The 27,981-nt window shown below is 42.5% G+C and overlaps 3 protein-coding genes across 4 annotated transcripts in view; 1 reads left to right on the forward strand and 2 right to left on the reverse strand.

Annotated features, from left to right (window-relative positions):
- The window catches only part of LOC111605461 (dedicator of cytokinesis protein 3), a 30,517-nt gene extending 6,677 nt beyond the window's left edge, over positions 1 to 23,840 (forward strand). Inside the window, exons 2-13 of one of the 2 annotated variants that reach the window (XM_023323978.2) lie at positions 5,254 to 5,495; positions 5,556 to 5,704; positions 16,508 to 16,628; positions 17,566 to 17,803; positions 17,865 to 19,607; positions 19,668 to 20,488; positions 20,554 to 20,663; positions 20,792 to 20,809; positions 21,124 to 21,330; positions 21,394 to 21,568; positions 21,627 to 21,848; positions 21,908 to 23,840. In XM_023323978.2, the coding sequence (XP_023179746.2) occupies positions 5,254 to 5,495; positions 5,556 to 5,704; positions 16,508 to 16,628; positions 17,566 to 17,803; positions 17,865 to 19,607; positions 19,668 to 20,488; positions 20,554 to 20,663; positions 20,792 to 20,809; positions 21,124 to 21,330; positions 21,394 to 21,568; positions 21,627 to 21,848; positions 21,908 to 23,818 (5,957 nt within the window). In that variant the 3' untranslated portion in view covers positions 23,819 to 23,840. Of the gene's footprint in view, positions 1 to 5,253; positions 5,496 to 5,555; positions 5,705 to 8,525; positions 8,597 to 16,507; positions 16,629 to 17,565; positions 17,804 to 17,864; positions 19,608 to 19,667; positions 20,489 to 20,553; positions 20,664 to 20,791; positions 20,810 to 21,123; positions 21,331 to 21,393; positions 21,569 to 21,626; positions 21,849 to 21,907 lie in introns of those variants that run through there. The other variant, XM_023323980.2, reaches the window with a different exon arrangement.
- LOC111605462 (innexin inx3) lies at positions 7,009 to 10,424 on the reverse strand. The gene is made up of 5 exons (XM_023323981.2): positions 10,178 to 10,424; positions 8,648 to 8,856; positions 8,119 to 8,579; positions 7,905 to 8,058; positions 7,009 to 7,845 (listed from the first exon to the last, which is right to left on the reverse strand). Exons 1-5 carry the CDS (start codon positions 10,338 to 10,340, stop codon positions 7,642 to 7,644), a joined length of 1,191 nt encoding a protein of 396 aa, XP_023179749.1. The 5' UTR covers positions 10,341 to 10,424; the 3' UTR covers positions 7,009 to 7,641.
- Positions 23,841 to 25,769: 1,929 nt separating the features above from the next.
- Positions 25,770 to 27,971, reverse strand: LOC111605438 (replication protein A 70 kDa DNA-binding subunit-like). The gene is made up of 3 exons (XM_023323953.2): positions 27,817 to 27,971; positions 26,305 to 27,762; positions 25,770 to 26,233 (listed from the first exon to the last, which is right to left on the reverse strand). The coding sequence occupies exons 1-3, from the start codon at positions 27,853 to 27,855 to the stop codon at positions 25,928 to 25,930; spliced, it is 1,803 nt and encodes a 600-aa protein (XP_023179721.2). The 5' UTR covers positions 27,856 to 27,971; the 3' UTR covers positions 25,770 to 25,927.
- Positions 27,972 to 27,981: the final 10 nt, after the last annotated feature.

Here is a 27,981-nt window from a genome sequence, read left to right on the forward strand (position 1 = left end):
TCATCAACCAGAGAATGGAGAACGTTGAGCACAGAACTTTACATTCGATTCGCGATGCAAACGATCCAGCGGCGACACATGAGTAGAAGATGGAAGGGAGGGAGTCTGGCACAACGGCCAACTCCAATGACATCTGATTGACATTGAGGCCACATTTCCTGTAGACGTAACTCGACATCGATAGATGAATCACAGATATTATGTTTATTTATGATTTGTGCTTTAAAGTCTTTGTATATTTACAGAAATATTGGCAGAACTATTTAATAGTTGGCTATCTTTAGGGTCGAAGCTTTTAATGGCATTTCGTCATACTCTTTTCCCACTGGCAGTTGCTTGACCCAATTCGTCACTCCCTATGCACCAGAGCCCCGCCTCCACACCCCACACACACACATGACTTAACGGTGTGTGAAACAACGCAATTAATTAATTAAATTCTTAAGCCCTCGACGCGCACTTGGGTCAAGTGTGAAGATTCTCCTTTGTGGCCTGCCAGCTCCCAGTGCTATTATTCGCTTGCCCTGCAGTGTATGCCCTTTTGCTTAATAAAGCTCATATGTATTCATATTTATTATGAAATTTGTATTCGTATTCATATCCATATACAATTTTCATATTTATATTCATATTCGGATTCATGTTGATATTCATATTCATATTCAGATTCAGATTCAGAATCGTATTTATATTCATATTGATAATCAGATTTATATTCATATTCATATTCGGATTCAAATTGATATTCAGAATCATATTCATACTCGGATTCATATTCATATTCACATTCATATTTATATTCATATTCATATTCATATTCATATTTAGATTCATATTCATATTCATATTCATATTCATATTCATATTCATATTCATATTCATATTCATATTCATATTCATATTCATATTCATATTCATATTCATATTCATATTCATATTCATATTCATATTCATATTCATATTCATATACGTATTCATATGTATATTCATATTTATATTCATATTCATATTCATATTCATTTTCGGATTCATATTGATATTCAGATTCACATTGATATTCAGATTCATATTCATATACGTATTCATATTCATATTCATATACGTATTCATATGTATATTCACATTTATATTCATATTCATATCAATTTGCATTTTATATTCATTCATTCACATTTATACTCATATCCAAATTCATTGTGCAGCAATATGATTCATATTCACATTCATATTGTTGCCATTTGCCCAACGATTCATGCTCATATTCATATTAATTTGGAGATGGGAAAACTTAGTGGTATACTTTATATATATACTTTTCCATTGATGATATATATACTCAAATTTAATTTTATATTCATATTCATATTAATTTAGTTTTCAACTGATTCACTCATATGAACACTTAATCAGCTTACAAATCTGAATCATCAGGAATTTTCTCAAATGAAATCGTGATATTCTTATCCAGAAAGGGTGTCCCAGCATCGATTATTAAGTTCTAGTTTTAATCTATTTGATGACGTTGCCACAAATGCGTGCAAAATGCCTTTTCCAGTTGCATTAAACATAGAGTTAGATACAGAGAGAGAGAGAGAGACAAGAGATTGTCAGCAATTTCATACTAGTGCTTAAGCTCACATACATATATTAGTTGCATATATATATACATTTATATATATATATATATACATATATATTTCATATCTAGGGGCTTCATACTTTCATTGCACATGAAGCGCTCATTGCGCTAATGCAGCAGCTCTTTTATTTAATTTAAAATTATTTTCCAACTGTCGCTGGCTCTGCTCTCCGTTTAGTGTCATTTTCTTCTGTTTGTTTTTCTTTTTTCTGCTCATTTTTTTGCATCCACTTGGCTTAACGACTTTTTTATTTAAATACGTTTGTTGACATTGCGGACTTGTTGGACTGTTTTGCTTCTGCTATAACCCCCTCTCTCTCGCTCTCTCTCGCTCTTTCCCTTGCTCCTGTCTTTGTCTGTGGGCTTTGTTTTTGATGAACAAAGTAAAACTCTGGCAAATCCCATTTGTGAGCCTCGAGTACTTTATCAAAAGCGCAATTAAAGGGCAACGGTAATTATCTGCCCTCTAGGCCTGGCACTACTTGCCTCTCTCTCTATCTCTCCCGCCCCACCTCTCTTATATATGCCTTGGCGCCATTCCCAACTATTTTAGGGAAATGAAATATTAAATTTCTTTCTCATTTTCATTAAATGCGCTCTGATGTCTAAAAAATATGCTCATTAGAATTATGCGCAGCTCTAAACGCGCTTGGCTGTGGGTGGGCTGGGCGGCCTATGTGTAAAATACACTGTCAAAAATAGGAGCTTAATTAAGTTTTTTAAAGAAAAACCTAGAATATTTTGAGCAAGCATTATATTTTCATATATGTTAAGAATTCTTCAAGTATTCCAAATAGTTATCAAAAATTTATATATATTAAATTTATATATACTTATCGAAAGATACTTAAGTTCTTAAAATAAGACTTAGGTACTTCGATTGAAGCACAACTTGTGTTAAAAAATCTTTACTAAACTTGGTCAAAAATAAAAACGACTTAAATTTGAGGCATTCATTTTGGAGTTTTAGTTTAAATATTCTAAAAGAATCTTGTGTAGTGATTCAATGAAATCCTAAGTCTAAAAAATATTGCCTAAAAATTATTAATAAATTATTTAAAATTAGAAATTCTGCAAATTTTTTAAAATATATTGAATTTTAATATTCTATATATTATATATTATATTTATTTATATATTTATATATTATATTTAGAAAAATCCCAGCTGAAACTAGACTAAGTTTTAAGTACAAGATACCTTAATTTTGTTCAGTGTATGCATGTGTGTGTGTGTGCTTTGAAGGCATAGGGCGGGGCGTTGGCTAGCTGCTTGCCAGCCCGACGCCTGCCTAATGTGACTGACCTAAATAGTGCGACGGTTGGTTGGCACTGTGCCTGCCCGTAACTGCCACAGCTTAAATGAATGTGTGTGCGTGTGCGTGTGTGTGTAGTGTCTGTGGTGTGTGTGCTCATTTGCTTGAGTGTTGTTGCTAGCGCAAGTTGAATTGCTTCAAGCCCAAGCCCAACTTCAGAGCGCCTCCCTCGCTGCTTTATCCATTTAAATTATAAAATTTCAGCTATTTAGCAGCTTGAAATCCATTTAAATCAGCAGTGGCTCCATCTCCATCTCCGGCTACGGCAACAGCAAAGGCAAAGGCAACGGCTCCAGCTCCGGCTTCAACCGGCTTCAGTCAGTAGCAAAAGTTAGACGACGACCCCCACCAGAACCAACGAAAATGCTAAAGCAGGAAGACGCAGTTGAAGACGCGGCAAACGTAATGCTCAGCAGCAACAGCCACAGGAACAACAAGTGAACAGTGCCCCACTAACAGTTACCCTGTTAAAACATACACTGAGAGAAAGACAAGCATACAAAATCATGCCATTTAAAGTCTCTCACATAAAAATCTCTCAACAAATTGATTCGTAACTAGATTTGAAAGTTAAGGCAGGGATAGTGAAAGAAAAAGATATATTCATTCTGCTTACGGCTTACAAGAAACCAGGAATATATATTTCAAATTTAAAGTTTTAGATCTGAGTCAGATCACGGGCGGATAGAAGCTCAGACACAGACACACAGAGCTGGCTAAGATCTAAAAGTAAAAAATAAGACTAGATATATAAAATAACTAAATAATATATAATACATAAAAATAGCTGTATATTATATATATATATATATATATATATATAATATATAATAAATACAATATATATATATAATAAATACAAACTAATTTTATTTTATATCTAGCTCGGCTCCTGCTCCTGCCTCATTTTTCCACAGGCGTAAGAGAGTAAAAAATCAAATTAACTTAATTGGTAGAATATTATTTGAGTACACCTTGATGTATGTGCACAAATATCATACATTAGAAATATAAAAAACATATTTTCCAAAATTTTAAATATTAAAAACTTTTGAAAATAAATATAAAAACTTTTCTAACTTTTCTAACCTCTGCAAAGATGTTTCGAATGTTAAGTTTTTACCTGCAGACTCTTTACAATCAAATCTCTATATTCATTGTCTTCCAAAAATTGCGTTTGGAATTTTGTGAATCTACTTTACAATTATGAAATTTTATTTATAATTCATGGAGACTGGCAAAGCCTACTTTTGAGACATTTAAATATGTAAGCCAGAGAGATAGATTGAGACACATTAAGACAAATTTGCACTTCCTTCTAGCTTTTCTCTCTGACAACGTTTTTTAAGCATAAACAAATAATGCATAAATAAGGAATATACCCTACTCACTTTGAATGGGCACAGGGTATAACAGCAACATCAACAGCAACAGCAACAACAGGAAGCAGTTTGCCCATTTTCATCGCATTGAAGCATTTCATATGACAGACAGACCAACAGCCACACACACACACACATACACACACAAGCAGACAGGCGGGCAGGCAGACGGACGGGCAGGCATATAGCACTTACATATGTACATCCATCCATCCACTCTATCTATATGTCTGGCTGTGCGTTTTATTAGCTCCTTTCGTTGATATGCTCATGCCGTGCTCGCTCGTTTGTCTTTCAGCGCGCACACACACACACACACAGATACCGTAACACCCCCGCAACTTGGTCTTGCGGCGCCGCCCGGACTCCACTGCGTGCCTGGCATTTGTAATTGGCCAGCATGGCGGCCACGTTGCGGATTTATACGTCCACTTATCAACAGCAACAGCAGCAGCAGCAACAGCAGCAGCAACAGCATCAACAGCAGCCGCTTCCCTTGCTCAAGCCTCATCTCGTGCTCCATCTACAGCTGCAGCTTCCCTTTATTGTTCATTGGTTGCAAGCAAAAGTGTTCAATTGCCAAGTGCCGCTTGTGGCAATTGTTGTTGCTGCTGCTGCTGCTGCTGTTGCTCCTTGAGAGACACACACACGCCGCCCATATGCTTGAACGTATTTTGTTTCCACAGCCATTTGCCTATTTATAGTTGAAGTATTTATTGTTGCTGTGCCACTCGTGGCATGCTCAAGTAGCCACTCATGGGAGCACTTTAATTGCCTTCAATAGCCTGGCTATAGCCTGGCTGGCGTCTTCTCCATTCAACACCAATGCAGTCCCAATGTCACGGGCCACGGCGCAACTGGTTGCTGCCAATTCCGATTGCAACTCCTCAAAGACTCAAACCCTTCGTTTCTTTCAGCCATACACAACTGGCATGGCGATGTGCGTTACGGCCTGGCCCTGGATGTGGGCGATTCCGTTGATATTGTCGAGGAATGCCGGCATTGGTTTCGCGGCTCCTGTCCACGCAAGTCCCGTGCCGTGGGCATCTTTCCCAAGACCTACATACACATCAAGGATCTGTCGAAGATCGATCCGGTCGTGGCCGAGTGCACGCAAGTGCTGCGCGAATGGTCCGAGATCTGGAAGCGTCTCTATGTGGCAAGTATATGCTCTCTATAGCTCATAGCACTTAAATAATTATCAACAATTGCTCGACAGGATCGTGAGGCGTACAAGTTTCAGACGCTGCGCAAGGTCATGTACTCCATACTGGATAGTCGGCGCGAGCTGCTAAGCGCCACCATGACACAGGATCAAACGATCGAACTCCAAATGGTTGTGGTCTCCAAAATTGATTGGGGCAATCGGTAAGTAAAGTAACTATAAATATGGATGATAAACTTTAACAAAAACTGAACGCAACTCATCGATATATATGTCTACAGTCAGGCAAGGCAGATGCGTACGTCTGGGTATCTTAAGCCAGAGACAGAGACTTGAAATCTTCAATGTGTATTTCTGTCTGCCTTACGCAGTGCCAACTGATCATTTTATTTCGATAACTTATCACATGTGCTTATAATCGATATCAATCGATAATTTGATTTCTTAATTCAAACACTACTTGTATATGATGCCTTTGAGGCTTTTGCTTAAACTCTTCGCTTTCTGTCAAGCTGAAAAAAAGCCTATTTAAAACAGTAGAAACTTGAACCTTAACAAATAAACGCATCCGATTATGTTATTGAATCTAAAACTTGATGTCTTCAAATTCGACTAACAAAGTCCATCTAGAATAAGTGAAGCAGTGTGTGCGCAGAATTTAGGGTAGTTCCTAGTCGGGCACTGCCGTTGAAATAGAAGAGAATTTGAATATATTCAGAATTCTAATTATTTGTTAATCAGAATAAGCTCGAGTCACATTTAGTTAGGCCACACTGTAGCTTACATTTCCTTTAGAAACTTGGCTTCAATTCAAGGTTTTTTGTTTCAAGAGCAATATTTATTTATCTCCGTTTCACAATCTTCAAGTGTAACGCAAAGTTGTGTTTATACTAGGTATATATGTATATATATATATATATATATATAAATATATGTTTATGTATGTATATATATTATATTATATATGTGCTTTGATATACACACAAGAATGTTCTTTGTTTTGCAAGACTCGGATATTTTGATAGCTTTTCTACTTGAGCTTGTTGATGTTAAATATTTGTGTAAAACAAATTCCAAGTTGATCGAATTTCAATCTAGCTATGAGTGCTGCATCGATGATATAATATATATATATATATATTTTCTCTAGATTAGATATGAATATATGTAGTTAAGATATATCAGAAATATTACTCAAATAGATACTCCTCAAAGTCGAACAATCTCTTTAAAGAGTTCCCTCGGTTTTTTCAATATTAACAGAACATTTTTGGTTTCTCTTTGTCTTCGAAAAAGTGAAATGAAATCAGACTCGTTTATCATATTTATTACAATTTAAAACTTAGATAGTTTCTTTATTTTGTATTTATGTAAAATGTGTTCTTTTCTAGCAATAATCACAATGATTTTGTTATAAACAAAATTGCTTAAAATTACATACTAAAAGTTAAGACAAAAATAGCGAGAGCAATTGCTTTTTGTTTTCGTTACTGTTACTGTTATTGTGTTTTTTTCTCCTTTTATATAATTCAATTACTACAATTTAGCTGTAAGTATGTCTCTGATCTATCTATATAGATCAACGTTGCGTGAGCTGCGATCTTGGCGTGATCGAAGAGCAGAAAAACTATAGACTATATTTTGTATATATATTTAAATGGCGCATCATTGTTAACTTTACTACGAATACAATTTGTATTAGGTAGCAGTATAAGCATATCGGATCAATTTCATTATCATTCACAAATTGCACGGTCTGCCTGTGTGTTCTCTCCCTCGCTCTCTCTCCCTACTTTAACTTGCGCTTTCTCATTATCTCTCTCTCTCTCCAAGCGTACAAATTTTGCTAAAGATTCCATATTTTTTTGATGTTTTTGTTTTAATTTTCGTTTTCGATTTTGCTGACATTTCCTCAAATTCATGTTTCAACTTAAAAAACAGTCTTAGAGATGCACATACATATATATCCATATAGATATATATGCATAATATATATTAGAAAGCCTACAAGCCTAGAACACCTACTAAAAAAACACCTCGAATCGGTCACATCTCCACATCGTCTACAAATATTATTGAGAAATCATTGAAATTTTTGTTTGTTTGTTTAAAATTAGCGCCAATTTAATTGCTATAGCGCCTATGTCTCGGTCTCCTTGCCGTCGAATAGCTCGGCGGGCGGATAAATTGAATGGCTCATTTGATTCATTTCCAGCGTCGAGGGGGCGGAGGGTGTGCGCGGCACCTCGTTGGTCAACAAGCTGCATAGCTGATCTATCATATCGCCGTACGATCGAGTGGTAAGATTCTGGCTAAGGAAGTGCAAGATCAAAAAGTCGCCAATCTGTCAAAGAAGAGAGACCGTTAGCTCCTATCTATTAATGATAAAGCCCATACAATTACCTCCAAACGTTGCACTAGTTTATTAATTGCCTTCCGCTGGCCTGAGCGGTACGAGCGCTTGATGATCGTTTCGCGTGTGGTGGGCATCATGATGACCACCAGGGAATAGAGCACGGCCACGGCAGAAATCGTAGCCAGTATAATGAACCAGAACCTGTAGCAACAGAACGGGCTTTAACAAACATGATCGATCAGCACTATTTGGGAATCTTACCATAGGAATATATAGATCTTCTCGTTGAGTATGTTGAGGGCCAGCACGCAGAGCGTATCGTGTTTCTGTATTGAGCCACTCGGGCCAAATTTACGGAACGTACACTTCGTTAATCTTGGAAAGATCTCGATCATCGGATCGTAGCGCAGGTCCTGATCCATATTGGAGAACTTGAGGACATCAGTACCATAGGACATAAAAGCACCGCCCAGAAACTTATCCACCATGAAGATATTCACAATTACATTGATGAAGTTCAACAGCTCGCAGAAGAAATATGCAAAGGAGTAGCCATTGTGCGAGTTGAGGCTTTCAATAAAGTATTTAATAATACGCATCTGCCGATCCTTGCGATACTTCTCCGGCATCGAGACCATGCCACGCAAACCGTCCGTAATCATGCGTATCTTGCCGTCCTCCATATTCTTCCAGATCCAATGGGGCACATAGAACATGATACCCTGAGGGGGGAAACGTCGTAAGTTCACTTTTCAAATTCGTTTTCTTTTCACCCAATCGGAAAACTCACCTGGAAGAACAGCACAAACGGCACCCACTGATAGTAGCTATGATAGCGTTTCTCCTGTCCATATTCATTGCCCAGTCCAGGCCCAGCAACGTCGGTGCCAATTTGCCTATGCTGTTGGCCAGGTATCGTAAAGGTGTACGTTATCCAGCAGAACGTGTTGATCACATGCATCGGTATGGAGCCATCGTTAATGCAACTAATCGGATCACCTGCCCGAGCATAGAGAGAAGTTTATCAGTATAGATATAACTATTACATATAGCTGGGCTTATATAAAACTAGCCTCACAATGGGGCTACAAATAACGACGTGAATCAGTTGCAATTTGAAATTAGAACCCGTGACCTTTTTTACTTTTTTATGTGCATCAAAATCAAATGCATTTGCATGAGTGCAGCCAAATGCCGTTCATCAACGTCAAGTGGCATTAAGGCAATCTAAATCTCTAACCCTGCTCATACAAAATTCTGGATGGGTGTGCCTGCCCCCACTCGCTGCCCCCTCTCTCTGTGTTTGCCCCTCCTGCTGCTTCGCTCTAGCGTACACAAATCGAGAAGAGCTGAGCTATGTGCTTTGGGGCTTGTTTGAAGTTTCCTAGAACTCAATTGTCAATATTTATATTGGCACCATATATGTCTGTATGTGTGCGCTTCTCTTAATGCACAAACATTGGCTTTGGCAGCGAGTTTTGGCCATAAATCAATTTCACAGAAACTGGCTCAGACGTGCTGCGGCTTGCCACGAAAAAAAAAGCTTGTTAGCAGCAGTCAGAGACGAGCTGAGACCTGGCTACATGAATCTTCACACAGCCAAGACACGCACCACCCGCTGTGACTCACTCATTTGACTCATTTGCGTATACATCTGAAATCTGATGAACGTGCCGCAGACCTTCGAGTTGCCGAACCATTCAATATTGAGCAAGCGTAAATAGGTTTTTGAAATTCAATTAGCTCAAAAGGTTTTCTACTCGATTTAGGAACGGAATACCCTGAGGTATATGGCCTAGCCTGGAACTTTTTGATTATCTAGAAACTCTAAAAGTTCGATTATATTATAGCAATGCTTGCACAGTTTGAAAGTCACTGCTTCGTAGTTTAAGAATCACTGAGAAATGTGATCGATGGAATTATGTTTCGTAGACCAACAAACAAAAGTTGAAAGTTGGAAAGTCACTGTACAGTTTTGCAATCATTCAGAGTGATTAACAAACACATTCAGCTAAAGCAGTTTCAGTTAAATTTTCAATCTAAACAATGAGTATTTATTTTATTGTAATCCATTTACAAACCTTTTGTTTTGTTTATCTAAACAGCTGTTTTTTCTGTGCTACAAACACAGAGTATTTGACAGTCGTGAATCACCGTCTGAGCTTCCATTTATGCCACACTCAGCGCAATCGCTTGTAATTGTATGCACAAATATAAGGGGCCAAAGGCATGGCTAACACATTTGCATAGACTGCACTAATTTTCACAGGTTTCAAATTCGAATTGGAGAAGTTAACAAAAATGAAGTGAATGCACTTACCAATCAAATTGTTGGCCGTAACGATAATGCAACAAGTGAATAGTATGGCTGTTGTGATCCTATAATGACAGCGAAAGACCATGTTATCGATCACCGCCTTGTCCAGTAGATAGCGTATCTTGATGAAGCCGGACACAGCCGATAACATGCCAAAGACCGCCATGTTTCTAGCTTCGACTTCTGCTGCTTCTTCTTCTTCTTGTGGTTGTTTCTGCTAATTGATGTTGCTGCTGTTAACTAAACTAAACTGTAAATGAGAGGAAACATTGTTGTTTGTAGTTGCCTATTATGCAATTACGACAGGCTGCAATGTGGAAATTTATGAGCTGTGTGAGTATGTGTAAGTAAATGTGAGTGTGTGCGTGTGTGTGTCTAAGTTATCTGGCACAACACATAATGTGACATATTTGAAATGATGCGCAACTACAGCACACATTTCCGTTGGCTGCCTTATCGGTCTGCCCTCTACAAGCCGCACTTACAATTAAGTAAGTGCCTCTCTCTCTCGCTCTCGCTCTCTCCACTCCGCATAGATCTTTTTGTTTTCTATTTATTTATGTTGTAGCACAATCTAATCTAATCTTTGTCTTTTGTGCACACACATACATCGGTTGAATGGCCTCAAAGCGAGTCTTCGAGCTGAGAAGAACCGGTAAATGGGGCTCTAGCTAAAGCTTTTGTCAACCCACGCATAAATTTCACTTTGGGGCATGGCTATTTATATGTATGTATGTGCATACATATGTGCAGACACTTGAAAGTCTAAGCTTTTGTATAGTGCTCAGCTCAATATATATACATAAAGATATATATATACATATATATATATATATATATATATATATATATATATATATATACATATAGCTAACGGCTCGAATTCGATCATAAGATCGAGATCAGGTTCTGTTTGCCTTTTGTTTTCTTTATTTCTTTCATCTTTTTTTTTTGAATCTCTCGTTGGCGCTTTTGTTTATATGCAAATTTGTCATGTTTGTTGCTGTTGTTTTAAGTTCGATTTGTGCGTCTTTCATTTCATCAGCGCATATCGCATAACTCTCAAATACACGCACGCACACGCACACATAGAGTCGTCTCTGTCGCACACACTGCAATTAAAGTCAAAATGTGTCTGCATCTGCGCAGCGGCGGCTACTCCTTTTCAAAATGCAGCCAGCTTCTGCCTTCAGCACTGAGCATTGAAAGTTACACATAATGCTTCATGCCCTGCACACCAACACAAACACAGGCAGATACAGCACACACGAATACACACACAGAGAGCCAGGCACTTCATTTCAACTTCAATTCTTTTGCTGCTGCGGCTGCTTTTTTCTTTTTTTTTTTTCAATAAATTTTACGAAAAACTGGTTTTAAGGTATTTTCTTTTTTTCGAGTGATCGGCGAGAGCGAGAGGCCCCCAAGTTCGGTTCGGGTCGGGTCGGTTAGTGTAGTGCCACTGTTGCGCTTTGCTGCCGTTTTTTTTTCGAAGTTTTTTCTTCTTTTGCGCTACCAACATTAGCCGTAGCCGAGCCTGTCTGCAGCTTTTTGGCCGCTATTCTTTTAAGTGATTCTTTTGCTCCTGCCAATTTGGCATTTCGCATACAAAATTTATAGCCACTTTTGACACATTGAAAACTTGTTTTAAACGCGTTGCGGGCCATTAATTTTCTGGCCCGTTTTGCGCTTGGCCTTACATATTATTTTTTAATTTATTGTTTTTGTTTCTAGTTATTATACTTTGTTGCAAATTTTTGTTTCTGCTTCACACACACATTGTCATACCAACCACCTCAGCTGTAGCTGCATTTGAAACTGCATCTGTATATGTAATTGCAACTGTGTGTGGTTGTGTGTATGTGTATAACTGAGTAGATTTTTTTGTTTGCTACTGACAACTGCAGCTTGGTGTTGCTGTGATTACCGTTTTCTAAATTTGTGCAGCTGCGCTCAGCGGCGTTCCAAAACCTACTGAATTCGACACAAAACGCTGCTAACTGAGCCCACCGCTACTCACTCAGAGCTCGCTCTCAGAGAGCTCGCTAGTGCTCTCGCTCTCACCTACAGTCGCGCGCGCTTACACTCCCTCTCACTCACTCTCTCTCTCTCTATGGTTTTCGCTCTGGGAACCAGTTGGCTTGATCGTAATCGGCGACTGGTTCCGACTCACAGCTTGGAAATTACGCTCAGATTGCATTTGCACGGCCTGTTACCTGGGCGCTGTATCGGCAACCACCTACAGGTAGATCGCCGCTTGCAACGTTTATTTATTTAGCCCGGCATTAGAGCGAGCAAATGGCATTCAATGTTGATCTACTTGCTTAACCCCAAACCATGACAACATATGTATATATCTGGATCAAAAGTTATCTGTTTTTTTTTTTCTACTTCATCTTATTTTTTTTATATTGTTGCCTCGCTCCACTTCGCCAGCGACAGCCATTCGAAATTTATTGCTTCATAAGAAACCTGCTGCGGCTGCGCCCACTCTTTGGACCTGCGTACAACTCTATCGATTCTGGCTTGGATCTGTGCCTGAGTTTTGGCTCAGGTTTTGACTTAAGCGCATTGTTAGTTAAAAAAAAAAAATACTTTGAATACACTTCTTGTGTGCCCTAAAATCGAACCTTTGATATAAATAAATAAACCAATTGTAGTAGAAGAAAATTGAATTCAATTTCATTTCTTTTAAACTTAACTCAGAAGTGAAGTATGTATTTACTGTGTATAAATAACACACATATATATATATATATATATATATATATATATATATATATATATATATATTTTTTTTTTTTTTTTTTTCCTAAAGATCCTATAAACCATGAAATCCGAACGATTTCTTTAGTAAAGCAACTAAAATATGGGCATCCTGAATAGACTACGTTCTAGATTCCAGTTTGATTGATCTGATATCTTTTTTATATAAGCTGAGCGGCATATTCTATTTAATACCATTATGTAATACCATTACGTATTATCTTAACGCCTTGCATCCATCTTCTTTATCAATAGTCAACTACTTTACATAGAACCCATATAAAAATATAAAATATTTTTCATTCTTTCAAACAGATCTCTGAACCTTAGAAAAACTCAGCAGAATCTAATCATTTAAGTCTTAAGAACGTATAAACTTGGCTCTTAACTAGTGGTAGTTGGGAGAGCATTTAAGATGCCAGCCCTGTTGGCTAGACAAAGTCCACTCAAGTGGCTGAGCAAGTGCATCCATGAGAAGAGATCTCATTCTATCTCTCTCTCCCTCTCTATCTCTATGTGTCTTCTGCATAGTTAAAGTGTGGCGCTGGATTTGCATGAGAAGCCAACTTGTTGCCAGGCGCAGCTCCAGCGACTGCTCCACCATGCGCTTAACCTTGCCACAACTTGTTGCCAAGATGACTCAGCTGAAATGAGCTGGGCTTAGCTGCTTCTGCCATAATGAAATGGCATTTCGTAATGGCTGCTGCTGCTGCTGCTGTTGCATGTCCTGTCCTGGCCTCGTCGCCTTGTTGTTTGTTTATTGTCTGTGCCCGGTGCCCGGTTGCCCGGTTGCCCGGTTGAACGGCTGCCCGTTTGCCGTGTGCCTCGCCTGCCACAAGTTGCCTGTGCGGGTTTTGAAATGTATCTCAGGGCAACACACACCTTTTATAAAGACATTAAAAGCGAGATATATGGCATGTGTGATTGTGATAAAAATGTATCTGTTACTGCTGCGACCTGCAGATGCAGATACAATGCCCGTGTTGCTGCTGTTGTTGCCGCCGCTTGTGGTTGACGCTGCTTATCGATGTGTAAATAATTAATTTTTCTGTATTTTTCTCGCTTTCTGTATCTGTGCTGCTTCTACGTGCTGTATCTGTATTTTTTCGTATCAATGCGTATTTTCTTAACACTTTAGAATTTGGATTTGACGAAAGAAAGAAATTTGTGAATTTCTTTTGAAAATCAATTGCTTGTGGCTACTTTTATCACCTGTTGCGCTGCATTGCGGGACTTAATTAAAAACGATTTAAAGCGTTTATTACGCGCTGTGCTACCGTGTGTTGAGTCAGCATTTCGGGGCAGCAGTTGGGGGCAGTTCGTGGCAACAGCGCACGCGCGCACACTCGCGTTCCTTTCGCTTATGCCTATTTATATATGTGTGTGTGTGTATACGTGTATGTATATATTTCGTATCCATGAGATACATTTTTGGAAGCGCAAGGCATTTCTTCTTTTCGCCGCGTCAACTGCATGCAGAGCTGCCCAGTTGCCCGTTGTCCAGCTTAAAGCGTAACAGTGGTGGCTCAGGGCACACACACACACACGCACACTCACACACTCACTCACACACACGCAGCTACAGAGAGCGTCGGCTGGCCGGTTCCAGTTCCAAAATGGAAACCACATTATTTCTGCTCTCTCCCTCTCTCGCTCTCTGGCTCTCTGAGCACTCGCTCCGCTTCGCGCTCTTTCAGTATGGGCAACAACAAGCAAGTCGTTTAGGCCTCGTTAACAACCAAAAATAAAGTAAAGCGGCTTCTTGAGCTGCTCTGGCCAACGTGTTGGAAGACTCAACCTAGACGCTCGCTTAGCTGCCATCTCTCTCTCACCCACACTCGCCGTCTCGCTCGCTGCGTAAGCCAGGTAGAAAAGTCAAGCGTAGCCGAGGTAGCAACATCGTCGGCAACATATTGCTGATGACGTTGGATGGGCTCTCGCTGCTGTTGCTGCTGCTGCTGCTGCTGCTGTGGCAGCCAGGTTAAGTCGCGTATGCGCCACCGGAATGCCGTGAACCCATTACCTGTTGCCTGCTGCCTGCTGTATCTGTGCCTCGCTGGCTGCCAGCTACTACTTTGTAAGCCAAATTTATGCGTCATATTATGCGAGAGAACTTTAGACTTAACCTTAACTCCGATCACAATGTCAATTTCACGCTCTCTCCCTACCCCTCTCCAGCTATCTACATGATATTTGTTGGCCAGAATTTGAAACTGGAAGCCGTTAACACGTTAGAGCCTAATTTATAAGCCCAGAACAGCGGTTGTTAGCTAGATACAAGCTCTTAATTGTGTTTTGAGTTTTTATATTTAGATGAAAATAATTTAAATTTACAGAATTATGAATGATAATTAAGATAATGTCAATGAAGCAGAGCAATTGGGCCAGTTTGTCGATATAATGGATAGGTTAATGTGGGGATCTACACTTAACTATAGAACTCTTGAGAAAAAAGAGAGCTTAGAAAATTTTAAGAGTAGCTCAGAATCATTTTTTGCCTCTGGTTTAGTCTACGTTTCAGTTTTCAAATATTTTATCTTTATCATAGAGTTTTTATGCTAATTAAAATTTCTTAATTTATCCATCTACTCAGCTATTTAACATATTTAAAAAATATATTTAAAAATATTTTTATCATAGATAGCAATTCTAGAAATTTTAAGACTTTTGCCTAATTATATTTAAACATATTCAAAATTTTAATTAGGCATAAAATTCTCTTCTTAAATTGTATGTGATGGACAGAAGAAGACTTAGCAGATTTTATATTAATTTATATAATTAATAATTAATTTATATAATATTGAGTCGCATCAAAAGCTGAATGGATCTAGCCCTATCCTTCTATTTGCAACTCTCTTTAGGGTATTTGCTAGTCGTCCCACACCCACTACTCTGACTTGTTTTATTAATTTATAAATATTTTTCAATTTCGAAATCATAAGCCCTCAGCTTCTGCTGCATTTAAGCTTCGCAAATCTTTGGCATTGGCAAAGGCCAAAAGGTGGCTTAGACTTGTTCTCGCTATAACTCAGAGATCTGATATACTGATCTATATGCATGTCTAATATATCTTTGAATATGTCTGCTTGCTGAACATCAAAACTGATCGAGCGTGCAGCTATTATATTAAACACATAGAATCATATACAAATCGCATTAGTCAAGAATTGCTTTGCGGACCAAACACCTATTGCATGCGCCACCTGCCTGCCCCACCCCCTGTTCGCTGTTCCCTACGTTGAAGTGTTCTATTTTGGGAAACGCTTCTTTGATTAATGATACCCCAATGGAGCCGCCTGACTGCGCCTGACTGACCAAATTGAATTGAAGCTGTTGCCACAGCACTCGACTCGACTCCGATCCGGCAATTAATAACGAATGCGTCAAACTCATTTAAGCCCCCAAATAGACGCAGCTGATTTTGTTGCCATAAAGCAACTATTTTCACACACTCGGAACGTGACTAAGTGGCTAAGTTATTTTAGCTCTTCTCCGTTCCCGCATTCAATTCATTTATCAGCCATAAAACTCAACAAGTTATCCCCCATTCCTGATCTTTTGCAGAAAACTGGGCCTCGACTTGGTGCCACGCGTTGGCCCCTTGGCCGTGGATCCGCATGGCATCGGCATCGTGAAGCTGTACAATGTGCACGTCAGCAGCGCGGATAATGCCAAAGCATCATCGGTAAGCTCTAGCTGATTAACTGAAATGTAACTCTTTAAGACTCTTTCTCTTCCTTTCTTTCTCTCTCTCTCTGCTCCTATTTGTGTCTCTCTCTCTCCCACCTTGTCTCTTTTAACCTTTAAATCCATTTCACTTTCTATTTTAATCCTTATGTCTCTTTCTCCCTCTCTCTCTCCCTCTCGTACTCTGTCTCTCTTTTAACCTCTAAATTCATTTCACTCTCTCTTACTCCTTATGTCACTTTTATCTATCTCATACCTTTCTCTCTCTTTCTTTCTCTATCACTGTGTCTCTCTCTATTACTCTCTTCTTTTCTCTCTCTATTTCACTCTCTTTCCCTTTCTTTTTCACTCTCTCACTCACTTTCTCTTTCTCTCTCTCTCTCTTTCTCTTTCTGTTTCTCTTTTTCCCTTTCTGTCTCTCTCTTTCTTCGTTCCTTTCTGTATCTCTCCCTCTCCCCCTTTCTCTTCCTCTCTCTCCATCTTCGTCTCTCTCTCTCTTTTCCTTTCTCTCTCTCTCTTCCTCTCTCTTTCTCCATTCCTCTCTCTCTCTTTCTCCCTTTCTTTCTCTGTCTCTCTTTCTCCCTTCGTTTCTCTGTCTCTCTTTCTCCGTTCCCTTTGTCTCTCTCTCTCTCTCTCTCTCTCTCTCTCTCTCTCTCTCTCTCTCTCTCTCTCTCTCTCTCTCCTCTCTCTCTCTTTTCCTTTCTCTCTCTCTCTTCCTCTCTCTCTTCCTCTCTCTCCATTATTCTCTCTCTTTCTCCCTTTCTTTCTCTCTCTCTCTCTCTTCCTCTCTTTCATCGTCTGTCTCTCCTCCAATCTCTCTCTCCCTCCCCCCTTCTCCCTCTTTATATCATTTCCCGTCTCCCTCTCGCTCTCTCTCTCCCTTCTCTTCCTCTCCCCAACCCCTCTCTCGTTCGTCCTGCCTTTCTCTCCCACAGAGTCGCGGCACGTTGCGCCGCAAGATCCAGCGCAAGATTCTCAGTCATCATTTGTATTTTTGTATGCGAGATTTTGGACATCGCATTGGCGGCGACGATGCGGAGGTCTATTTCTTCCTCTATGATGGCAATCGCATGCGTCCGGTGTCGGAGCGTTTTCTGGTGAAGATCTCCAAGGATGGCTTCTCCAATTACATTGAGAAGTTGCACAGCAATTGCACCGTCTTCACGGATCTGGGTAAGACTTGCCGAACTGGAAGCCAAGGGATCCTGATCATCTTGAATTTCTCATCTCGCAGGCGCTGCTGATCTCAATGAGGAGCTGCATCTGGTGGCCGTTGTTATGCGCGTGGGCAAAATCATTCAATCGGATTCGATGAAGAAGACCGAGAAGAACAACTCCTCCAGCTTGACTGGACCCACCTACCGGCGACCGTACGGCGTGGGCGTGTTGTCGCTCTCGGACATTTGCCAGTTCGACAGCAGCCTGGAGCAGCAGTCGTCGGAGGAGCGTGAGTTGAACTTCAAGCTGTACCAGAGCGAGGAGAAGGACTTCCATCTGCTGCCCGAATTGATTATCAAGAAGTCCAGTGGCAAATACTCGCCCATCCAGCCAGCCAATCAGAGCACCCAGGGCATTGTGGTCTCGCTCAAGCTGCTGCATGGCGGACTGGTTCAGGCGCGCCAGGAGCAACCGCTGCTCTTCCAGGGCACAACCATAACTCGGAAAATGGGCTTTCCGGATGTGATCATGCCGGGCGACGTGCGCAACGATCTCTTCCTCACCCTGGAACGCGGCGAATTCGAACGGGGCGGCAAGAATACGGGCAAAAACATATTGGTCACGGTGGTTGTGCTCGATGTGACGGGCAACGTGCTGGCGGACTGCTTGTGGGGTGCTTCCGGCATGGACGCACTGCCGCAGTATCGCTCCATGATATTGTATCACCAAAATGCGCCCAGTTGGAATGAAATGATGCGCCTGAGCGTGCCCATCGACAAGTTCTCCACGGCCCATGTCCGCTTCGAGTTCCGGCACTGCTCGACGCGGGAGAAGTCCGAGCCGAAGCTGTTCGCTTTCAGCTTTGCCCGGCTAATGGACACGAGTGGGGCCACCTTAGGCGACGGCCAGCACGAGCTGTATGTCTACAAGTGCGAGGATCCCGCCAAGCTGCAGGCGGCCAACTATCTGCGCCTGCAGTGTCGACCCAGAGATGCGCAGGCCAAGGTCGACTGCGTCGGCTGCTTTAGTCGTAGCTCCAAGGAGGTCTTTGTGCTGCGCTCTCTGCTCTGTTCCACGAAACTGACCCAGAACGCAGACCTGCTCTCGCTGCTGCAGTGGCGCACCCATCCAGAGACCATACAGGACTCGCTGACCGGCGTGCTGCGGCTGAACGACGAGGAGCTGGTGAAATTCCTGCAAGATGTGCTCGATGCTCTGTTCGCCATGTTCTCCAACGAGGAGGGCAACAGCACACAGCACTCGGGCCTCGTCTTCCATGTGCTGGTCAGCATCTTCAGTCTCTTGCAGAGCAATAAGTTCCAGCACTTTCGACCCGTCATGAATGAGTACATCGAGAATCATTTTGCTGCCGCGCTGGTCTACAAGGGTCTCATCACGTCCGTCGAGCACATGGCCGTGTTCATGACCAAGGCGGAGCATCCGGATCCGTTTCAGAAATGCTTCGGCTCGCTGGAGTACATATTCAAATTGTTGATACAATCGCGGCGCCTCTTTGCACGCGCCACTGGTGGCCAGTACGAGGACTCGTTTAGGCGGGATCTGCACTCGCTGTTCACGGCGCTCAATGGCATGTTGGCTGTGCCATCGTACGATGTGATCATACCCACGCAGGAGGCGCTGCTGAACTCGACGGGCGTGGTGCTGGAGCAGCTGAAGGATACGCTGCCCGCGCCCGAGCTCGGCATGCTGGCAAGGAATATGCTGGATGCGATACCACGCGGCGCGCCCATACGCCTCATACAGGCCAAGCTGCAGGCGGTCAAGGATCTGGTATCGGGCGAGCTCTTTCACGAGGATGGTAAGCCACTCAGTTCATGAATTCCCGGCTCGTAAGCCAGCTAATCCCTTTCCATTGCAGATTCTCGCACCGTTGTCCTCTCGGTTGCCTGCAAACATCTGCGCATGCATCTCAGCCGGCGCGATGAGCTGCGTCTGTGCGCCGAGATCCTCTCGGAGATACTCAGCCAGCTGTTTGAGCTGCAGCGCGAGCAGCGTGACAAGGTGACCAACACGCTGCAGCACGACCTGGACTCGCTGTGCAAGAATATCCTGGGCATACTGATACGCACCATTAGCATCATTATGGAGGGCTCCAATCCGAATCTGCCCCAGCTGGTGGCCTGTCTGTTGGGTCTGCTGCAGCTGCTGGACGAGACGCACTACAAACGCTACTGGGATGAGCTAACGCCCAATAAGGATCCGCGCGACCTCAAGGACTTCTTAAGCAAATCTCTGCTGGTCTACGAGGAGCTGCTCACCCAGGATTGGCTAGTCTTTCCCACCGATTGGCTGATCATGAAGCTCGCCGCCAACGATGTGCTGCGCAAATCGCTCGAGGAGTTTGCCAAGCCGCTCGTCTATCGCTTCCTCGGTCCGCAGGCCTTCGACTCGCAGCTCTGGTGGAGCTACTTCAGCCTGGCGGTCACATTTCTGACGCAGCCCTCGCTGCAGCTGGAACAGTACAGGGAACCGAAGCGCCTGAAGATCCTGCACTCGCACGGCGATATGCGCGTGCTGATGGGCTTCCAGATACTCAGCATGTGGTCGCAGCTGGGCGAACAGAAGCTGCACTTCATACCCTCGATGGTGGGTCCCTTCCTGGAGGTCACCCTGGTGCCAGAGCCGGCGCTGCGCAAGGCCACGCTCTCCGTCTTCTACGACATGATGCAGTGCGAGCAGGTGAGCCAGGTGCCACTTCAAGCTGCACTCCAGCTGCCTAACAAAACTGCTTCTATCCTTCCCAGGCGGCGCGAGGCTCCTTTCGTTTGGTGGAGAGCGAACTCATTGATAAGCTGGATCTGTTGATAAGCGAGAACAAGGGCGACGACGAGTATCGGGAGCTCTTTAGCACCATGTAAGTGATTAGCTGCATATATATATATATATATATATGTATATATGTATGTTGAACTGTATATATATGTCTGTATAAATGTCTCACCTCAATCAAACAATCATTGCAATCGCCATCCATATGTAAAGGGAGCATCTCAGCTTGGTGTAAGTTCAACTCGCATTTATTTGGCCTAGAACCCTCCTTTTCTGATATATATAGTTTATCGTAGTGCTTCAATTTTCATTTATCCAATTGGTGCTTCGCGTAAATACTTTAAAAAAAATCTAAAAAAATCCTTAATTAAAATATATTGACGAATCATCATTATATATTAATCTGAAATCTCATCTAACTCTGTATCGAGTGTATCTAATGCTCAGCTATTTCATTATTTTAAGTTCCACTTTTGTATTATCTGCAAATACTTTTCAAAATTTCCATTTCGAAACTTTTGTAATGTAAATCAACAATTTTGTAGTCTGCTCGAGAAGGTGCAGACGGAGAATCCCAATTGGAAGGATGCGGGCACCGCTTTTATAGCCTCCGTGACGCGCCTGCTGGAGCGCCTGTTGGACTATCGCAGCGTGATGCAGGGCGAGGAGAATCGAGACAAGCGCATGACCTGCACCGTCAATCTGCTCAACTTTTACAAAAACGAAATCAATCGCAAGGAGATGTATCTGAGGTGCGTTGCAAGTCAATACAAATCCGTCGATCAATCAGTCGATCAATCCTTTCTGATTCACAGATACATCTATAAGCTGCACAATCTGCATCTGCAGGCGGAGAACTACACGGAGGCTGGCTATACGCTGAAGCTGTACGCCTCGATGCTCAGCTGGGACCGGGAAACGCAAAGCTTTGCGCCCTTCGACAACAGCGGGCAGCCGGAATGGCAGCGCAAGGAGCGACTATACCACGAGGTAGATCTCAAGTCAGGGCAACTCAATTTGAGCTCAAAATATATCCCATCTCCTACAGATACTCAAGTACTTCGACAAGGGCAAGTGCTGGGAGAAGGGCATTCCGTTGTGCAAGGAGCTGGCGCAGCTGTATGAAACGCGTCGCTTCGACTACAACAAGCTGAGCGACATACTCATCCTGGAGGCGAAGTTCTTTCAGAATATATTGACACAGCTGCGCCCGGAGCCGGAATACTTTCGCGTCGGCTTCTATGGCATGGGCTTGCCGCTTTTCGTGCGGGTAAGCAACCAACTGGCCATAAGCAGCCACTGACCTGACCCGCCTCTAATCTCTTACAGAACAAGCAGTTCGTTTATCGCGGCTTGGAGTACGAGCGCATTGGAGCCTTTACGCAGCGCCTGCAAACGGAATTTCCCAGCGCACAGATTCTGGCCAACAACAGTCCGCCAGAGGCGTCGATATTGAATGCCCCCGAGCAGTATATTCAGATCAGCAATGTGCGCCCGTTGGGCGATGCTCAGGCGCTGAAGACGGCCATGGTGCCGGTGCCGGAGAAAATAGCTCGTTTCTATGAGGTGAACGATGTGACGCGCTTCATCTACGACCGGCCCATGTACAAGGGACCCATCGACAAGGACAACGAATTCAAGTCGCTCTGGATCGAGCGCACCACCCTGGACATTGCCAGTCCATTGCCGGGCATCCTGCGCTGGTTCGAGGTCAAGCAGAAGTCGGTGCAGGAGCTGACGCCGGTGGAGTATGCCTGCGAGATTATCAACAATGCTGGCAAGGAGCTGTCCGATCTAATTGTGCAATACAGACGCGATCCCAAGCGCAATATCAATCCCTTCTCAATGCGTCTGCAGGGCACCATCGATGCGAATGTCATGGGCGGCATCAGCAAGTATCAGGAGGCCTTCTTCTCGGAACAGTTTCTCAAGTCTCCGCAAGGCGCTGGCCAGCAGGCCAATGTGCAGCGTCTAAAAATTCTCATACTGGAGCAAATACAAATACTAGAGCAGGCTCTGGAGCTGCATGGCCAGCTGGCGCCCGCTGGCGTGCAGCCGCTGCACAATCGCCTGCTCGAGCGCTTTTCACAGCTGAAGCAAAGCCTCTCCGGCATGGGTCGTCTGAAGCGTCAGCCCTCCGAGAGCATTGTGAATACACCGCTGCCGCCGTTGCCCACCGAGCAGCGAGCAGTGGCGGCTGGAGCTGGCCAGCAGCAGCAGCCGAATGCGAACTATGTGTATGAGCTGGATGAGATCTATACGCGACCCGGCGACACGCTGCGCCCGGTCGAAACCATGAATTCCTATCAGACTCTCAGCAAAGAGAGCCTCAGCATAGCGTTGCCTGTCGGCGAGCAGGTCGATGCGCCGCCGGTGCCAAATCGTCCGCGCTCCCAGAACTTTGTCACGGCCATCAACGGCGGCAGCATCGATAGTCCGGAGGTGCCGCCCAAGCGCCAGCCCCTCAACACTTCATCCAATGCACCGCCTTTGCCGCCGCGTGGCATTACGCCGGACAAGCGCGCTTCCAATCCGATGATATTTTATGATTTCGGCGCTGGAAGCGCAGCAGATGCCGCTGCCAGGCGTCACTCGGCACAGCAGCAGCACGGCCAAAAGTACTCCGTGGTGGACATCAGTTTCGATGATCCCGAAGCGGATCAGCAGCCCCACTCGCTGCCCCACAATCTGCAGGAGGCCGGCAATCAGTTGAGCGTTTGCTTTGCGCCCAACGATTTTCGTGACTCCGGCATCTCCACGACCAGCTCGCGTGAGCTCAACCAGCTGAACAATCTAGGCGAGGAGTCAGCCAGCATATCCATGCATCGGGAGCACTGTCGCATCAGCTCCAATGGCAGCCTGGACGTGCATCTCCATGCCGGCGGGCTGAATATAACGCAGCGGGACAGTTCGACCAGTTCGTTTGATGTGGAGGACATACCCGTGCCGCCGCCGCCAATACCGCCCAAATCGCTGGGCGTGACGGCGACTAATGGACTAGGCCTGAACCTAACCAACGACGAGGCACACTCACCCAACACACACGCATCGCTCAATCATTCCATTAACAATCACAGTCATCACTCACACAACAATCAGCAGCAGCCGCAATCGAACGGCGACGGCGACGGCGACGGCTGCAGCTCGCCGCAGCATCAGCTGCTGGCCAACGGCCGTTCGCCGGCGCCTGTAGCTGTTGAGGCTGCAGTCAGTCATCCACACGATGGCGGCACTTTTTGAGTTACAATATGTCGCTGCCATCATCCACCCGATCAGCCGCATCAGCCACACAAGCCATCCTCGTCGACGTCGACGTCGGACAGCACGGAGTCGCAGACGGCCAGCGAGAGCAGCGACTCCAGCTGTTCCACGCAATCGTTGACGCCACCGCCGACGCCAGCAGCAGCAGAAACACCACCAACACCAATACCACCACCGCCACCACCACCGCCACCGCTATCGGCTTCAGCTACGTACAATCATTTCCATGCGACTCACAGTCTGCCCTATTGCCAGGATTGCCTGTCGTCGCCATCGCCCACGCCCACCATCATTACGGAGCAGGCCCAAATACATGCCACGCCCACAACGACAGCAGCACCGCACATCGAGCACTGCTCGTGTGGCTTGAGCTTCTCGGTGCAGGCCCATGCCAGCTCCAGCTATGGCTACCAACTGGAGCAGCAACAGCTCAGCTGTCAGCAACATCATCATCATCATCATCATCATCATCCGCATCATTATCAGCAACAGCAACAGCATCAGTCAACAGCTACCCATAGAGAGTGAGGATTAGTTTCTTATAACAAGTATTGTGTCGATATTAATTAATAATTTATTAATTAATATCAATTAATTTTAATTATAATTATTTGCTTTGGTGCCAAATGTTGTAAAAAAAAAATTCTAATTTAAATGCAATATTTACTAAATATCTCTCTCTATATATATATATATCAATTAGGATTATGTTACGAATGGGGAATTGTCGCTAAAGTTACTAAGATGCATGAATAAACTGAATAAACTAAATATAAATATATATATGTGTATATATATATATATTTATAAGTTAATAAAGTTGAACAAATTCTATCTTAATAGAAGCATATGAGAAATCAAAAAGAATTATACCAAAATATGAAACGCTAATCAAAATGGATCAAGCAAACTTTACACTCACACACAAATGACAAAATGTGCAATGCAGTCTTTACTTTAACAATAAACAATTTTACATTAAATATATTATATAAATATATATATATATGTATCTAAACTTTCATAGCTAACATGCATCCGTTTTCCAGTTTTATATATTTTTTATCAAAAAAAAAAAAATATATATATATATATAAAGCTAAGATATCAGCGCAAAATACTCATAATTTATTAAAAATACAAATGAAAACTAAACAACAAATAATTAATCAACTTTTAATAGCTGAGAAGCAAACTAGTCAACGACAGCTCGACAGCTGTGAACTATAAACTTTTTTGATATATATACATAAACCCTATATATATGCCCTATATATATGAAAAAAAAATAAAATATGAATTTATTAGAGATCAATAAAAAATATAAATAATTTACACATATACGCAAAGTTAAAATGAATTAAATAATTAGAGAAATAATAAATAGTAATAAGCAGGAATTGAAAAAATAATTTTCATTCAAAATACTTGAAAATTATATTTGTAATTTCCTTACATTATTCATTTAGCTTTAAGTGCACCTTAAAAATGTAGTGAAAACAAGTAAGAATATTCTAGTCGGGAGTGCTCGACTAGGCAATACCCTGAACCCTGCGCACAGCTGCTGTTTCAAGCATTCAACGTTTTGAAACCAGTTCAAATGAACTAGTTCAAACGAGCTAGTTGAAATGAACTAGTTCCAATGAACTAGTTCCAATGAACTAGTTCAAATGAACTAGATCAAATGTACAAGTTCAAATGAACTAGTTTAAATGCACTTATTCAAATGAACTAGTTCAAATGAATCAGTTCAGACATGAGAACATAGCAAACAATACATTGGCGTGTGTGTGCATATACACTTAAAATTAAGTTAAAGATCAACTCTCAAGATTTTTTTGTTTACGGCGTAGCTCGTCGTCCACGCCTCCTTCTGCCTGTTACATCCATTCAGGCTTACTCGAGTATATATTCATAATTTTTAGGCAACATTGAAAATTTCGGCATTAAGTTTTTCTAAACGGTTGTGATCCCTTCAATATAACGGGAAAACAGTATTAAAAGTCAATTTTATTGAGAAATAAAAAGGTTTTTTGGTAGCTTAACAAATAATATTGCACACAGCGTTTAGTGCACGAAGAGAAGCTGCTAAGCAGTTCCATTTGTCATTTCAATGAGTTCCTTGATCAGACGCCCATTGTATTCCTTGATATTTAAGGGATTTATGGACTGGACATATAGCATGTTGCGCACCGTGCCCTCATAGAATGTATTCATGCAGCGCAATTTAAAAATGTGAGATGAGAACTTAACATCAGAGAATATTTTCTGAGCTCTAGCCGGATCATTCTCCAGAGCTTCAACAATCTCCTGGGTTGTATGCTTAAGCAACTGTTCGCCAGTCTGGCCGAAGCAAATGGCTCGACGGTTAAAGGTGCAATCTCCAATGTGTATCTGCCAGATAAACAAATTGCAAAAAAAAAAACAATTATATAGAAATATAGAGAAAGGCACACAGAACTCACATCAACCTTTAGAAAATACTTGAAGTTAGGATATGCTGCATTGCAGCGTTCGCAGCGGTAATGACCATTGCCCTCATCCATGACCTTTTTGTTGCAATCCGCTTGTGGACACGCTTTGTAGAATGCATTATCCTGCTTGACAATGTACACAACCGCCTTGCACTGGAAGTAATCTGGCTTTTCGCCCGAACCCAGATTTCGAAGGTAAGCATCCTTCAAGGTCAGCCAATCAGTGCTGAAGCTGCCGCCGCCAGTACGCGCAGACACCATCGTGCTTATATTATTGCCACCCCCATTATCGAACCACTCGCGCAGTTTGTGGGCCTCAGGTGTATCCGGATTAATTTTAAGAATTGAACCACTGCCCACGTTAAGATTTTTGTGGCCCAAGTATTCTTTGATACGCGATCCCTTCACCAAGATAACCGACTTCACCTGTCCATCGAAATTGATAGCTTCATTATTCCAAAGTACTAGAACGATAGGATCATTGCTTGCATCCACCAACGTGAGTTCGCGTTTCTTTAACTCCTTGTTAGTCGTACGGGAAGTTACTGTCTGCAGTTCGCCCACTTCTTTGCAAATGCCAATTGTATCGACTGACTCATTATTCTCCATGTTTGTCACTTGTGAAAGAGGTATCAGATCGAATTTGATCTCGGGTACTCCTACATTGTCTTCGTCATCGCATAGCTGAACCATTGTCTCTCCGGTGAAACTCATCTCATAATCACTTTTCAGTGAATACTGCTTGTTGGCCAGCTTAAGGTGGCAGTTGGAGAAGAAGTAGACATTGTCCGCAACGATCAGATCATAGAATTTATCACACTGCTCCTTATAAGCAGTTACACGAATCTCCCCGGATTTGTCTTTAAGATTCATGCTAAAGTATCTGCCTCCGCGATACGGGTACTTGCGTGTCTTCCCGACAACGCGGGCCTTGATAAACCATTTTTTCTGAAATGGACTGAGACTGGCAATTGGAATGGTGAGTGCATTACACTTTGTTTTCAATGTTCTGTCATTACTGTTATAGTTATTGTTAGATTGTTTCCTTTCCTCGGGCCCACGTAGAACAGGTGCAGTTGAAGCGCTATTTGCTGTGTCTGCATTCTCGTAGGTAACGGGTTCACCAATTTTTGTTTGTACCTGATCTCCCGAGTTTAACGCAGTTAATTCGTTCAAAATTAGTCTAAAAATAATTGATTGATTGTTGCCGAACCCCTTCTTTCCCGCCATAGAGATTGTGTACTTATCCAGGCACACAATTGTGTTCTCGCTGAGCAGTCCGTAGTGATGCAGTTGATTCAACTGGATGTCCAACATGGCATAGCAGTGATACTCGCCATCGGATATAATCAACCGATATTGTTCCTCATCCGGTTTGGTGGGGTTCACTCTATCAATATTCAGAATCTGTACAACCGGATTTAATATATATTCGCCTTGCATGATTCGCTGTAAGATGAGTCAGATCACATATTGCACCAAAATTGTTAAGAGAATGTTTACCGTTATTGCACCTCTAGTAAGACTTTGAATCAACGTCATTATAAAATTTGACTAAAATGGGACTATACAAATAAAAAGTATTATATTGCGTGGTTAAATGGCGGTAATATACAATTTAATATCAGCTACGAAATTGCAACGCTGCGCGATCGTGGCTATCGATTT

The sequence above is a fragment of the Drosophila hydei genome, unplaced genomic scaffold, assembly GCF_003285905.1.
Source record: "Drosophila hydei strain 15085-1641.00,03,60 unplaced genomic scaffold, DhydRS2 tig00008119-arrow-pilon, whole genome shotgun sequence".
In the NCBI taxonomy this organism is placed as follows: domain Eukaryota; kingdom Metazoa; phylum Arthropoda; class Insecta; order Diptera; family Drosophilidae; genus Drosophila; species Drosophila hydei.

Bases quoted from the DNA above. Each gene is read 5' to 3' on its own strand.
- LOC111605462 (XM_023323981.2), bottom strand. From the start codon at position 10,340: ATGGCGGTCTTTGGCATGTTATCGGCTGTGTCCGGCTTCATCAAGATA. The intron at 8,857-10,177 runs GTAAGTGCATTC...ATGCTCGGGCAG, and splicing joins TACGGCCAACAATTTGATTG to GTGATCCGATTAGTTGCATT. The intron at 7,846-7,904 runs GTAATTGTATGG...CTTCTTTGACAG, and splicing joins AACTAGTGCAACGTTTGGAG to ATTGGCGACTTTTTGATCTT.
- LOC111605438 (XM_023323953.2), bottom strand. From the start codon at position 27,855: ATGACGTTGATTCAAAGTCTTACTAGAGGTGCAATAACG. The intron at 27,763-27,816 runs GTAAACATTCTC...CTCATCTTACAG, and splicing joins TTACTAGAGGTGCAATAACG to CGAATCATGCAAGGCGAATA. The intron at 26,234-26,304 runs GTGAGTTCTGTG...TTTATCTGGCAG, and splicing joins AGTATTTTCTAAAGGTTGAT to ATACACATTGGAGATTGCAC.